We start from the raw sequence: 14,569 nt of genomic DNA, 5'->3' as shown, positions 1-14,569 counted from the left end.
CTCCAGTATTCTGGCCTGGAGAACTCCATGAACTGTGTAATCCATGGGTTCACAGAGAGTTGGACATGACTGAGTGCCTTTCACTTTCACACCATACTAAACAATTGTCTTTAAATTTGGAAAATTATTTGCATGTCTAGGGAAATATGATGGTAATCACTCTAAATAATTACCCTCAAATAATTTATATACAACATTATTTTTTCTGATTTGTTTCATGAATGAAACAAATTAAGAGAATCAGAGAAAATAGAATTGCCATGACTTATTTTTGCCACCAGTTATTAAAAATAAACCAGAATTTTCCTAACATTCCTAAGTTTGTTGGAACTCCTTGACTCTCACTAATAGCCTTGGTGGAACTGTACTTGGTATTTTTATGACCATCTTATATAGAATAGAATCTATTCCAATGTGAGATCACAATGAATGTTATATATTAGCCACAGGGAATTCTTGCCTTCATCATGATCCATTATGGTTGGAATTTATTGCAAGCCAAGATCTATCTATGCTACTAACATTTGCATAGGGAACTAAAGTTGTTAGTGACAAGAGTTCCAGGTGACCTGATTATATCTAATTTACGGGCACTTAGCAGGACTAAACGGGGACTCAGCACACTACATTTGATTCTCTACTTGCAAAGATTATGACCTTTCTGATATGGAATGGTTTTATAGGTCTCTTTTGCAATGTTTATAAGATAAATAACTTTAGAACTTAAATTGTCACCTGGTTGTCTTCAAGAGGTGTGTCAGAGGGGCTAACAGTCACCTGATTGTCTTCAAGAGGTGTGTCAGAGGGACTGTTATTTACTTTACAATTGAGTTAGACAGGATTTTTCTTAAAAAGTCTATGAAGATAAATACTGTAAAATCATAATCCACTGTAAAAATGGAGATCATCTAATCCAAATTCTTTCCAGAAAATTTCTCAGATCTAGCCTTTTAAGTTATGTTTTAGCCTCAAATGTGCTGATTTTCAGTGATGTGGCTTTACTTTTTGGATAGTTCATTCTTTTCTGTCCCACTTTGGATTATTAGAAAATCTCTGCTTACATTGAAAACATATGCTTTGTAATACTTTTAATTTATTAATCTTATTTCTGCCCACTGAGACTACAATGAATAAACTAATTGATCTTTTCATAACAACCATTCAGATGTATGATTAATCTTGTGATTTTTAATTTAGACATTTTGAGTTTTATCACACATTCTCAGTGTAACTAGACTTCACATCCTATTTGTCCTTGAATTGGTGCTTATTGTAATCCACCTATTCCTTCATCTATTATTAATGCATATGAAGTAATTTGTATTATTATTCAACATTGTATTATTTAGTGTTGGCATGTAAACTCTTCTTTTACTCATCCAAATTTTATACTTATATTTTCATATTAATGTTTGTAGCCATTTATTATTATATTTGGGCAATTAAGTTTTGTTTCTAATACAAATAAGGTGATTTTAATTAATTATTATAAACATTTATGGTTTTGAAACTTATTATTGACTCATTAAAATGATTTTGAACCTTGTTTTGTATCATTAAATGTGCTATGTATCTTTCTGGGCTTGTGGTATTCATGGTATTCACAGATTTTTATACACATGACTTTAATACCTTTGTATATGTTAGTTATTTAAAGTGAATTGGAAGGATTTCCCTGGTGGTCAGAGGTTAAGCTCTGCACTTCCAGTGCAGGGGGCATGTATTCCATCTCCAGTTGGGAAATTCATATCTCATATGATGTGTGGTACAGCCAAAAAAAATTTTTTTTAAGTGAATTAGAGAAGACATTAGATTAGAACTCAAAGCTGTGTGGCACTTTATTAGAGACTTTCCTCCATATAATGATGCTTCTAGTTACTCTTTCTAGATGCAATTATTCAACCAGGTATAATACAATTCAACTGCCTTTCTCTTTATTGGCCATAAATATACCTTGATATTAAACAATGTTTTTTTTCAGGTTAGGCATGTTTCTACAATGTTCTTCTCATTAGAAATGTGACATTCTTAATTCTGGTAATTATTGTCCTATATCTTTCTGTGCATGCATGCTAAGTTGATTCAGTCCCGCTCTTTGCGATCCCATGGACTGTAGCCCACCAGGCTCCTCTCTCCCTTGTTCTCTTGGTAAACATACTGGAATGGGTTGCCATGCCCTTTTCCAGGGGATCTTCCCGACCCAGGGTCGAACTCGCCTCTCTAAGTCTCCTGCCTTGGCAGATGGTTCTTTACCACTAGTGCTGCCTAGGAAGCCTGCTATATCTTTAAATTGGTTTTAATCCAAATATTTAACATTTTGTTTTATAATTCAGGATGATCTGTTTGTATTTTGTAGATTCTTTTTTTTTTTACACTTTTGGAAATTTAGCTTTTTATAAGTAAAAGCTAGTTTGCATTTTAAGTGTTACTATGTTCCTAGCACTGGATAAGTTCGTATAATACTTACTGATAATTATTATGATAAGTCTGTCATATCAGCATTTATTGTTATCTTCATTTTTAGAGATGAACAGAGCACAGAGAGACTTTGCATCTAGATCATATAATTCATACGTTATGGGAGCACGGCTACAAGCCAAGTGGTACAGCTCCGACAGTACTCAGCCACGTGTTCTAGGCATAGGGCTAGTTACTGTGAAAAGAGATCAAGTCATGGCCAAACTAGCATCCCCAGCTTTATGAAACTTCCAGTGCAGTAAAGAGAAAAACACTACAACAAATATATAAAATGTATAATATGCCATGCGGTGCATGAAAAAAGCAGTAAAAACAGTAAATAGAGGGGAAGTTGAGAGGAAAGAGCAGATTGGAGGCATGGCATTCTAAACAAGGTGGTCAGAATAGATCACACTAATAAAATTACATGCAAAGATAATTTTATAAACTCTGAAAAGATTTTAAAAATGACAAAGAAATATTTTGTGTCATTACTTTGCATATCTAGAGTCAGAGATGCAGGTGTGTATCATACTCCTGCAAGCCCTTTGTCAGCACCTGAGTAATAAGTGCCTCCTTGGTGAAAATTCTCCCTTTGTAGAACTGTATCATAAAATAATTAGACAAATTAGCACCTATTTATGTATAAAATGTTTATTGAAATATTGCTTAAAATGACAAAAACTAACAACAGTAAACATATCATTATAAGTTTTTACTTAGACCAAGTGAGCTATAGATTTATAATGGAATACATACTATAGATTCATAGTAGTATACATCAAACTATTATAGTAAATCTATATTTGCAAGCATGAACATGGGATGATAATCTTGTGTGTGTGTGTGTGTATAAGACAAATTACTTTTGCAGAGAAGAAAAGATTAAAACTGTATAAAAGATTAAACTTTAACTGTATAGATTTAATAAATTTGGGTTGTGAATGGATTCTCTTCTTTTGGTTATCTATATATTGGTTTATATCAGATATGAACATTTAATATTTTAGAAAAATATAAATAAATGCAAATTTTATTATCTCTCTACCCTATGTATATTATCATTTATACATTACTTTTATAAATTAGAAGCCTATGTCATTGCTTCTTTGACTTTTTTAAAGGCCAAAATTTGTGGCATCCCAGCAAATCTCAGCCATCACTTTTGTGATTGTGTTCATTGCTAGTCCTCTAATTGTGAACAGAATGCTACCTGAGATCCTATTTTTTTAATTGAACAATGAAGTAATCATGATTGTCTTCTCATCCATAAAATCATATAAAATTGATCAATTTTTATAGATTAATATAATTTAAAAGTAAATAAGTATAGAATATTTTATTAAATAAGTACTTTGACAATAATGAGAGACTTCAGTTTCAATTGTTTTTTTAAAAGATGCAATTTTTGTGTTGCAGCCTCCAATGAACATACACTCTCTCGTGGTGCAAGTTCAGTGCATCAACAAAAAAGTGGGCACTGTTATCTACCATGAAGTTCGAATTGTGGTGAGAGACAGAAATGACAACTCACCCACATTCAAGCATGAAAGCTACTATGCCACAGTAAATGAGGTCAGTTTCTTTCCACCTTTCTCTGTTTCCTTTTTATCAATATGTGTAACTGACTGCATATTATAAGTATTTTGAAATCATCCCTCTGTAGTAATAAAATAATAAACTGTTTAGAAATACCAACAGAACATTTCAAAAATAGTGCTTTAGAAGAATAAGGTCTGAGTGACTTCTAATATGGTTTTAGGAATTCACTTTGCTACAGAAAAAAAGAATTATTTATAATAATGACCAAAATATTGATATTTGTATCATCTTGGACAATTTAATGTCTGAATCTATATACATACATGGTTGCTAAGGTTTATCAGCAGCTATTCTTATTGTCAGACATAACTGAGCGACTTCACTTTCACTTTTCACTTTCATGCATTGGAGAAGGAAATGGCAACCCATTCTGGTGTTCTTGCCTGGAGAATCCCAGGGATGGGGGAGGCTGGTGGGCTGCCATCTATGGGGTCGCACAGAGTTGTACATGACTAAAGTGACTTAGCAGCAGCATTCTTATTGTAAAATGAGACAGACTAATTTTTTTATTTTGTATCTCTGAGGTGGTAGCTGTAATTAAGTACTAGAAGAAAATACATATCTAAGATTTTATTAATTTAAAGTTATTTCCTCAATTTTGAAATCAAGTTTTGGCACATTAAAAATAATTAAATATAATTAAAAACTAAATTTATTATAAAAATGCTCATCAAATTATCTAAAAAATATTTAAAAAGTAGTATTACTGATTTTATTGTGCTGTGCTAAGTCATATCAGTTGTGTCTGACTTTTTGCGACCCTATATACTGTTGCCCACCAGCCTCTTATGTCCATGGGATTCTCCAGGCAAGAATACTGGAATGGGTTGCTGTGCCCTTCTCCAGGTATCCTCCCAACTCTGGGGTCGGATCCACATCTCTTATGTCTCTTGCATTGGCAAGCAGGTTCTTTACCACTAGAACATGCTTTTTTTGTTGTTTGTTGTTTACTTTTGTTTTCCTTTTGGGCCAAAATCCACAAGCCAAGAATCCTTTAATCTTACTTTTTTTAGTGGTGACTATTATATTAATTTTGGGGCATTCCATTAAATTATAAAATGTTTCTAAAGTATCTCTAATATCTATTATGTGTAATTTAGACACAAAAAGTGAACCACATTTTTAATAGCCTCTAATTTAGCAAATCATATTCCTTCTATGATGTCTATTTTTTAATCTTAAAAATACATATCTACTTTATAAGAGGAAATCAGTACACTTTGAGCATTAAAACAGCATTGTGCCTATAACTTCTACATTATTTTTGAAATTATTTAAAATGTGTCTTATTTACTTCAACATTCTTCTGTTCATTACAATTTAAAGAAATTATATTTCTCATAATCTGAGAATTTCTAGATTTTATTGCATTAAAAAAATAAGCTTTTTAAAGTTTAACAGGGAAAGCTACTTATCAGTCAATGCTCAACCTTTTTGAGCTACCTTTTACTTAACAGATTTCTGCTAAAACAGACAAATGCTAATTAATGTAATTAATCATGTTATATAATAATTATTTAGCATTTTATTTTAGCATCTAAACTATACTTTCTGAATGAGTTTTTACTTTGTTCGATTGCTAGTTTTATTTGAATATAAAGTGAAAGATAAATTATCTTAGGCAACAGGCCTAATTTTAAAATCCAGTCTTGTACCATGTTTAACTGTTCTTGGATACATGTCTTTATTTTCTAAAACAAAATTTATAAAGTTCAATTTACATTCAAAGTATTCTATGTAATTTGACTACTTCTACCCCCACTCCAATTTTTTTCAGCACTTTGCTAAAAACTAACTTTTCCAATACTATTTTAATTGTGTCATTCTTCTGTTAAAAAATTAGATAATTTCTCATTATTATCAAGATAAAGATCATCTGTCTCCACCAGCTGACTTTCAAAGCCTTCTATTATCTGATCTTTTGTCAATGTATTCTTAAGTTCAGTTTCTCTCTGATAATACACATTCTGTTCAGATTAACTTCCTCATATCTTACAAATATACTCATTTATTTGGCTTTACTCACACTCTTCAATTTACTTAGAAGGGAATCCTCCATACATTGCAAGTCTCCAAGTTTTATTCAATTTTTAAAGTTCATCTCATGACCCATTTCCATTTCCTGTTTCTATACTCATCCTGAGATATACACAGTCATTGATTTTCAGTTTCTCCAAACTCTAAACTCCTATGTCATCTGGTTAAATGCAATTAGAATGATACAATTTGTAGAAACATTAAACATTTTATCTTAAATATTATTTTGGAGAGGTAAGATTTCAATACAAAACTGCCTAATTATGTTTTTCTCCCAATGTATTTCCCAAAACCAATTGAGACAATCCTATCACACTGATACTATGGTCAGATTTTCTACCGTTTTTGTGGAACATGTGGAATTGATATTTTCCTTCATTGATTTTGTTTGTACTCTCTCATATCAATTTTCTTGTAAAGAATACAAAGTTTATTTAAACACCAAAGCATAATTATAAGAAAAAATGAAATTTAGCTATTTTTCTCATCCTATTTTTGAATAATTTTTAGTTTAATTGTCTTTAATGAGTTTATCAATGTTTCTTTATCTATATATTTATCTCTCCATCAGGGCAAATATATTGCAATTTTATATATACACATATATATTTATATGTATGTGTGTATATGGGTGCATATATATATACTGCAGCTACAGTGCTACCTCTAAAATAAAATTAAATAAAATGTATTTCACTCTGTGAAAGATTGCAAGATATTTTCCATGCTGTTTCTTCTTTCAGTACAAAACATACAGTTAAGGTAGTTATGACTAGAATGATCTAAATGTTTTCCTAAAAATAAAAATAAAGCCATTTGAGGTTTAAGAGACTATTGGTGCCAAAATATTTTACGCTTCATTATAGTCCAAATGACAGTTATAAAGTCATCATCACAGATTTATAAAAGTGTCTTTAAGTCCTGATTAGTCACTCTCCTTATTCACTGTGAGGAAATTGAGACCTGGAACAGCACATGAATTGCCTACAAAGTTTAAAATTCTTTTTTTGTGAGACAGAAGATATTGAAAGTTTTTTTTTTTTTTTCTCTCTGGGTCATTGGAAGCTCTCAATTAATTTTGGACAATTGTATCATTAAGTAATTAGTCTGGCTGGTTTGAAGAACAAGTTGTACAGTCTAATTGTTGCTGATCATTCTTAAGTAATTTCTGGAAGATAAATATTTTCTGGCAGTGATGTCTTTGATAACACATGCATCCCATTTCAAAACATTCCTTTTGACATAATAGAAAGTAAACAAGAACAAATCAAGGCAAACATGTTTTCTTATGCTTGTGGAGAATTAATCTCAGGGTAAAGGAAAGGTTATATTTGTCCTGGTCTTTAATGATCTCTTTACAGACAGGGCAATATTTTTAGTCAATATTAATTTGTTCTTTTTATCACCTTGACTATCACCCTAAATATACTTTGCATCTGTGACCTGCTGTGATTTATTGCAGATAATTTGTTGGCACTTTCTGGAAGAATATTTTCTTGCATTTCTCTTGACAGGTAGATGGTATACAGTTAAAAAAGAAAGAAAGAGAAAGGAAAGGAGAAAGGAAGAAAGGACACATGCATTATGTAGCACTCTAGTATTTACTGTTGAAAAAATCTGCATATAAGTGGACCCATACCATTCAAACCCATGTTGTTCATGGATCAACTGTATATATAAAGCTTCTGAACTGTATTTCTTTAAGGGTCTAGGAACTCAGAGAAATACAGTTCAGATATAATCGAAAGGTTGGACTCAAGGAATTTGCCAGTGTTCAACTTTTTTTGACCTAGAAAAATGGCAATTTATATTCTATAAATAAAAAACTGTTTTAAGTAAAAATTCATGCTGCTGTATTATTGCAGTGTTTATACTGTGGTCTTATACTAGTCAAAAATGCACACTTCATGTCTATTACCAGTACTATTGTTTCTTGATGGTGTTTTGAATTTATTTAGTGAACTGTTTCTATCAGTTTTTGCTTAAATTAGTAGTCCAGTACTCTTTCCAGCACTCTTGCCTGGAAAATCCCATGGACAGAGGAGCCTGGTAAGCTGCAGTCCATGGGCTCGCGAAGAGTCGGACATGACTGAGCGACTTCACTTTCACTCTTCACTTCATGCGTTGGAGAAGGAAATGGCAACCCACTCCAGTGTTCTTGCCTGGAGAATCCCAGGGGTCGGAAAGCCTCGTGGGCTGACGTCTATGGGGTCACACAGAGTCGGACACGACTGAAGTGACTTAGCAGCAGCAGCAGCAGTATTTCTGGATTGTCACTAAATTAACTATAAGGAGTTCTGCACAACAAGCTTAAATTAAGAAAGGACAGAATGGAAGGACATGAAACTGAAGAACACACTTCAGGTCAGATCCTGAAAGGCACCATCATGCCTATTCAGTTCTGCAATGAAAAAGAAAAAAAACATGATGTGGATAGCTAATTTGTAAGATTATTGACCATGAGTTAGCAAAAATAAAATTTTCCTCCTAACAAGATATTTAAATATATATTATTATGTGTAATTAAAAGATAACACATAAAATGTATAAGGAAATTGCACATCTTCTCTCTTTTCTTACTTAACATTCTTCAATATGTTTCTGTAATATTGCTTTCGGATTCTTGTCATCCTATATACAGAGGCAGTACTACATGGCTGTTTGACGAGGTTTAGATTCTCATAATCTCTACTATTTCCAGTCATACAAAATATAAATCCTCTTTTTCTGATTGAGGTAGACTAGGTACTTGGGACTAATTATTCTCTTGAAGATAACTAGAAGAGACAAGGAGATATAAATAAAGAATAAAAGAGACAAATTAATAAATAAGAGGAAAATAAATCAATATATCTATAAATCAATAAATAAATATGTCTACAAAAAAGGTGTTAAAGAACTAACAAGGAAAGATAAAAAATAAAAATTTGAATATATAAATAGAGAATAAAAGGAACTTTTCACAATGATGAGGGTTCAATCTGCCAGACAGTTGTAGCCATTGTGAATGCAATTTCACTTAATAACATGGCCTCAGCAATAACCAAGTGGATATTGAAAGAATTAAAGGAGAAAAGAAAAATCTATCATCATAGAGATAATTTAAAAACACATTTAAAACCTGTGGTAGGTAGAACATTAGTCACTCAAAGACGTCCATATCCTAATCTCAGGCAAAAGAACTTTACATATGGTTAAGGTTATGGATGCTAATCAGTAGATTATGCTGGATTATCCTGATGGGCCTAATCTAATCACACAAGCTCTTAAAAGGAGATAAATTTCTGTGACTGGAGTGTCGAAGGAAGAGGAAGTAGTGAAAAATATGAAACAGAAAGGAGAGTTGAGATCAAAGAGAATCAAAGAGTAAGAAGAAATTAAGCCACCTTTGCTGGTTTGAATGATGAATGAAGCCCTCCAATAAGAAAGAGCTGAGAATTGAACTTATTCCCAGAGTCTCCAGAAAAGAAGCCAGCCCTACCAATACTTTGATTTTAACTTGGTGAAACCTGCCTTCCACTTCTAACTTACCTGTGAAATAACAAATGAATACTAATTTAAGCTACTAAATTTACATTAATTTATTTTGGTAGCAATAGGTAATTAATGTAAAACCACTCCCAGTAATTCACAAAATAGATAAGGGAAAAATAGCAGTAAGAAAATATGCTTGAGCTATGGTATTAGCACCATTGACCTGGTAAGTTCTTATGGAAGGAAAACTATGCCTAACAACTGCATAATTAATTCTTTCCAGTCACATGAAGCATTTGCAAGAATTTACCAAATGTTAAGGTATAAAGGAAGTGTCAACATATTCCAAATGACTGAAATTACACAGAGTATGTTTTCTAATCACAATGCAATTCAGCTTGCAATCAATAAAAACAGAATTAAATTAGAAACTTCACACTTATTCTGAAAATAACATATAAAACTCTCATTATTCCTAACTAGTATTATTGCATATATAGAAATGCAACAGTATTTACATGTAGATTATTATAATTAATAAATGAGTTAGCAAATTTGAAGACAAAGTCAATATTAACTTTTTTTAATAAAACTGTAACAAACAAGAAGCAAATTGTAACAAGTCATTCCCTGATCATAGCACCTTCAATATGGAGGTTTCAGTTATATTAGTTTACTCTAAATTAAATTAAACTTTTAACTGAAAGGAAGTACAATTCCACATCTTGGTAAAGATACAGAGTAAATACAACTTCTATACACTGTTGGTAGAGGAGAAAATTGGAACAATTACTTTGGAGATTTGCTTGTAGTTTCTACAAAAGATAAAGAAAAAGAGATCTTATGACTCAACAATTCTGCTCTTGTGGTATGTATGTTCACCAAGTAACATGTACAAGAATATTCACTGACAGTATTTCCATAATAGTCAAAACTGAGACAACTCAAATGTCCAACTATGTTAGAGCCGGCTTACCATTTTTAATTGCATTTATCTTGAAAAAATAAAAATTTCTCAGTGTTTCAGTTTCCTCATGTGAAAACTAGAAATGAAAATACTAGGACACCACCTCATGGGGTTTCGTGAATATTGTAATAAATCTTAAAGTAGAAAAGAAAAAAAAAAGCCCATGGATTTTAGTATACAGATGTTACTTGTATGTTGTTGCTTAGTCACTAAATCATGTCTGACACTTTGTTTTGCTGTGGACTATAGCCCAGTACTGGACTGGGTTGCCATTTCCTTCTCCAGGGTGTTACTTGTATATTTTGTAAATAATTTTAAAATACAATCTTAAATGAGTTATCTTTATATCATTTATTTAAACCTGATATTATATTTATGTGTATTTATGTGTGTGTATAATATCAGGCTTAAATAAGTGATATAAAGATTTAAAGTGTGCATATTTATGTGTGGTGGTGGTGGTTTAGTCTCTAAGCTATGTCTGACTCTTTGTAACCCCACGGACTGTAGCCTGCCAGGCTCCTCTGTCCATGGGACTTTCCAGGTAAGAATACTAGAATGGGTTGCCATTTCCTTCTCCAGGGGATCTGCTTGATCAGGGATCAAACCTGCATCTCCTTCATTGTGGGGTGGATTCTTTACTGACCGAGTCACCAGAACACTCATATGTGTATGTGTGTATGCGTGTGGGTGTGTGTTTGAATTAAATTTGACAAGAAGCTTATACATGATAAAGTGTTTTAAGAAAGGACTAAAAGTTTTCCAGATTATTGTGACAAATTATATAGGCTGACAAAATAGTGATAACAGAAAAAGAAGCCCAGATTTAAAAAAAAAAAAAAACTTGGTAAATATGAGCTATGTGAATTACAGTACATTTTACATAACCCTAGGGGGAAGTTACTGCCAAATTCAGACTGAAATTGAAGAAAGTAGGGAAAACCACTAGACCATTCAGATATGACCTAAATCAAATCCCTTATGATTATACAGTAGAAGTGAGAAATGCATTTAAGGGACTAGATCTGATAGATAGAGTGCCTAATGAACTATAGACGGAGGTTCGTGACATTGTGCAGGAGACAGGGATCAAGACCATCCCCATGGAAAAGAAATGCAAAAAAGCAAAATGGCTGTCTGAGGAGGCCTTACAAATAGCTGTGAAAAGAAGAGAAGTGAAAAGCAAAGGAGAAAAGGAAAGATATAAGCATTTGAATGCAGAGTTCCAAAGAATAGCAAGAAGAGATAAGAAAGCCTTCCTCAGTGATCAATGTAAAGAAATAGAGGAAAACAACAGAATGGGAAAGACTAGAGATGTCTTCAAGAAAATTAGAGATACCAAGGGAACATTTCATGCAAAGATGGGCTCGATAAAGGACAGAAATGGTATGGACCTAACAGAAGCAGAAGATATGAAGAAGAGGTGGCAAGAATACACAGAACTGTACAAAAAAGATCTTCACAACCAATATATTCATGAAGGTGTGATCACTGACCTAGAGCCAGACATCCTGGAATGTGAAGTCAAGTGGGCCTTAGAAAGCATCACTATGAACAAAGCTAGTGGAGGTGATGGAATTCCAGTTGAGCTATTTCAAATCCTGAAAGATGATGCTGTGAAAGTGCTACACTCTATATACCAGCAAATTTGGAAAATTCAGCAGTGGCCACAGGACTGGAAAAGGTCAATTTTCACTCCAATCCCAAAAACAGGCAATGCCAAAGAATGCTCAAACTACCACACAACTGCACTCATCTCACATGCTAGTAAAGTAATGCTCAAAATTCTCCAAGCCAGGCTTCAGCAATATGTGAACCGTGAAATTCCAGATGTTCAAGCTGGTTTTATTATTTTTTTTAAATTTTATTTTATTTTTAAACTTTACATAATTGTATTAGTTTTGCCAAATATCAAAATGAATCCGCCACAGGTATACATGTGTTTCCCATCCTGAACCCTCCTCTCTCCTCCCTCCCCATACCATCCCTCTGGGTCGTCCCAGTGCACTAGCCCCAAGCATCAAGCTGGTTTTAGAAAAGGCAGAGGAACCAGAGATCAAATTGCCAACATCTGCTGGATCACTGAAAAAAGCAAGAGAGTTCCAGAACAACATCTATTTCTGCTTTATTGACTATGCCAAAGCCTTTGACAGTGTGGATCACAATAAACTGTGGAAAATTCTGAAACAGACGGGAATACCAGACCACCTGACCTGCCTCTTGAGAAACCTATATGGAGGTCAGAAAGCAGCAGTTAGAACTGGACATGGAACAACAGACTGGTTCCAAATAGGAAAAGGAGTACGTCAAGGCTGTATATTGTCACTCTGCTTATTTAACTTATATGCAGAGTACATCATGAGAAACACTGGGCTGGAAGAATCACAAGCTGGAACCAAGATTGCCTGGAGAAATATCAATAACCTCAGATATGCAGATGACACCACCCTTATGACACAAAGTGAAGAGGAACTAAAAGGCCTCTTGATGAAAGTGAAAGAGGAGAGTGAAAAAGTTGGCTTAAAGCTCAACATTCAGAAAACTAAGATCATGGCATCTGGCCCCATCACTTCATGGGAAATAGATGGGGAAACAGTGGAAACAGTGTCAGACTTTATTTTTGGGGGCTCCAAAATCACTGCAGATGGTGACTGCTGCCATGAAATTAAAAGACACTTACTCCTTGTATGGAAAGTTATGACCAACCTAGATAGCATATTGAAAAGCAGAGACATTACTTTGCCAACAAAGGTCAGTCTAGTCAAGGCTATGGTTTTTCTAGTGGTCATGTGTGGATGTGAGAGTTGGACTGTGAAGAAAGCTGAGCGCTGAAGAATTGATGCTTTTGAACTGTGGTGTTGGAGAAGACTCTTTGAGGGTCCCTTGGACTGCAAGGAGACCCAACCAATCCATTCTGAAGATCAGCCTTGGGATTTCTTTGGAAGAAATGATGCTAAAGCTGAAACTCCTGTACTTTGGCCACCTCACGCGAAGAGTTGACTCATTGGAAAAGACTCTGATGCTGGGAGGTATTAGGGGCAGGAGGAGAAGGGGATGACAGAGGATGAGATGGCTGGATGGCATCACTGACTCGATGGACATGAGTCTGAGTGAACTCCGGGAGTTGGTGATGGTCAGGGAGGCCTGGCATGCTGAAATTCATGGGGTCGCAAAGAGTCGGACACGACTGAGCAACTGAACTGAACTGAACTGAGGGGGAAGTTATGTATTTATGTGAATTATAGTCCTTTTTTTCATAACTCTAGGGAGAAATTATGTTTTAATTTGTATATGACTGTTACACCACTTAACATTTACCTTAGTTTTCGTGTGCCAGCAAAGCTAAAATTATATTAAATAATATTAATATGACTCCTCTTTAACCAAATGTCTTTATTTTCCTCAATAAGGTTTTTGTACATGCACAGAGTTATGAAGTTCAAATATAAAGGGTCCTAAGAGAATCACAGTCAATTTAATAAATTGTGTTTGGTCAAGCTCTCTAAGTTCTTAAGAACAGGAAACTTTAAAGGATACTTCATAAATCTAAATTTAAAATGCCATTTATAATTTAGGAAAGTAAAGGTTAGCAGTGGAAATAATCTTGTTTTTCAGGAACAATCAAGTTGTTTCATAACTATTGACATTACAATTATATCACAAAATATGTCCTGGTTAACAGTTTAAATATCTATAAGCTTTAAGTTTTGAGTAATTTTAGTATTTATTTTTCTTCTTTGAATTTTAGCAATTACTCATTAGTAAGTAACTTGACACATTAAAATTTGTTCAAATCTAAAATTGTTCACAGGTTTCTGCATAGACCTTCTTGCTAATTTAGTGGCATCATATCTCCTGATGTTGGCTGGAATTAGGTCAGACTACAATCATAATGATAGATTCATTCTAACAATTATCATTTATGAGTGCTAAGTTTTTCCATGAAACATCTTATTTAAAACTTACTTAAACCTGCACACAAACTCAAATTATGTGCGTATTTTTTTTCATTTTGCACAATAAAATGATAAA

At 33.4% G+C, this 14,569-nt stretch overlaps 1 protein-coding gene across 1 annotated transcript in view; it reads left to right on the top strand.

The window, feature by feature from the left end:
* Nucleotides 1-14,569, top strand: part of PCDH15 (protocadherin related 15) — a 1,047,422-nt gene that overhangs the window by 503,979 nt on the left and 528,874 nt on the right. Inside the window, exon 5 of the mRNA XM_070363570.1 lies at nucleotides 3,877-4,032. Within this exon, the coding sequence (XP_070219671.1) occupies nucleotides 3,877-4,032 (156 nt within the window). The remainder of the gene's footprint in view (nucleotides 1-3,876; nucleotides 4,033-14,569) is intronic.

Source organism: Bos mutus, chromosome 26 (genome assembly GCF_027580195.1).
Source record: "Bos mutus isolate GX-2022 chromosome 26, NWIPB_WYAK_1.1, whole genome shotgun sequence".
NCBI lineage: Eukaryota > Metazoa > Chordata > Mammalia > Artiodactyla > Bovidae > Bos > Bos mutus.
Note: the sequence above shows the minus strand (reverse complement) of the source record. Positions and strands in the feature narration are given on the sequence as shown.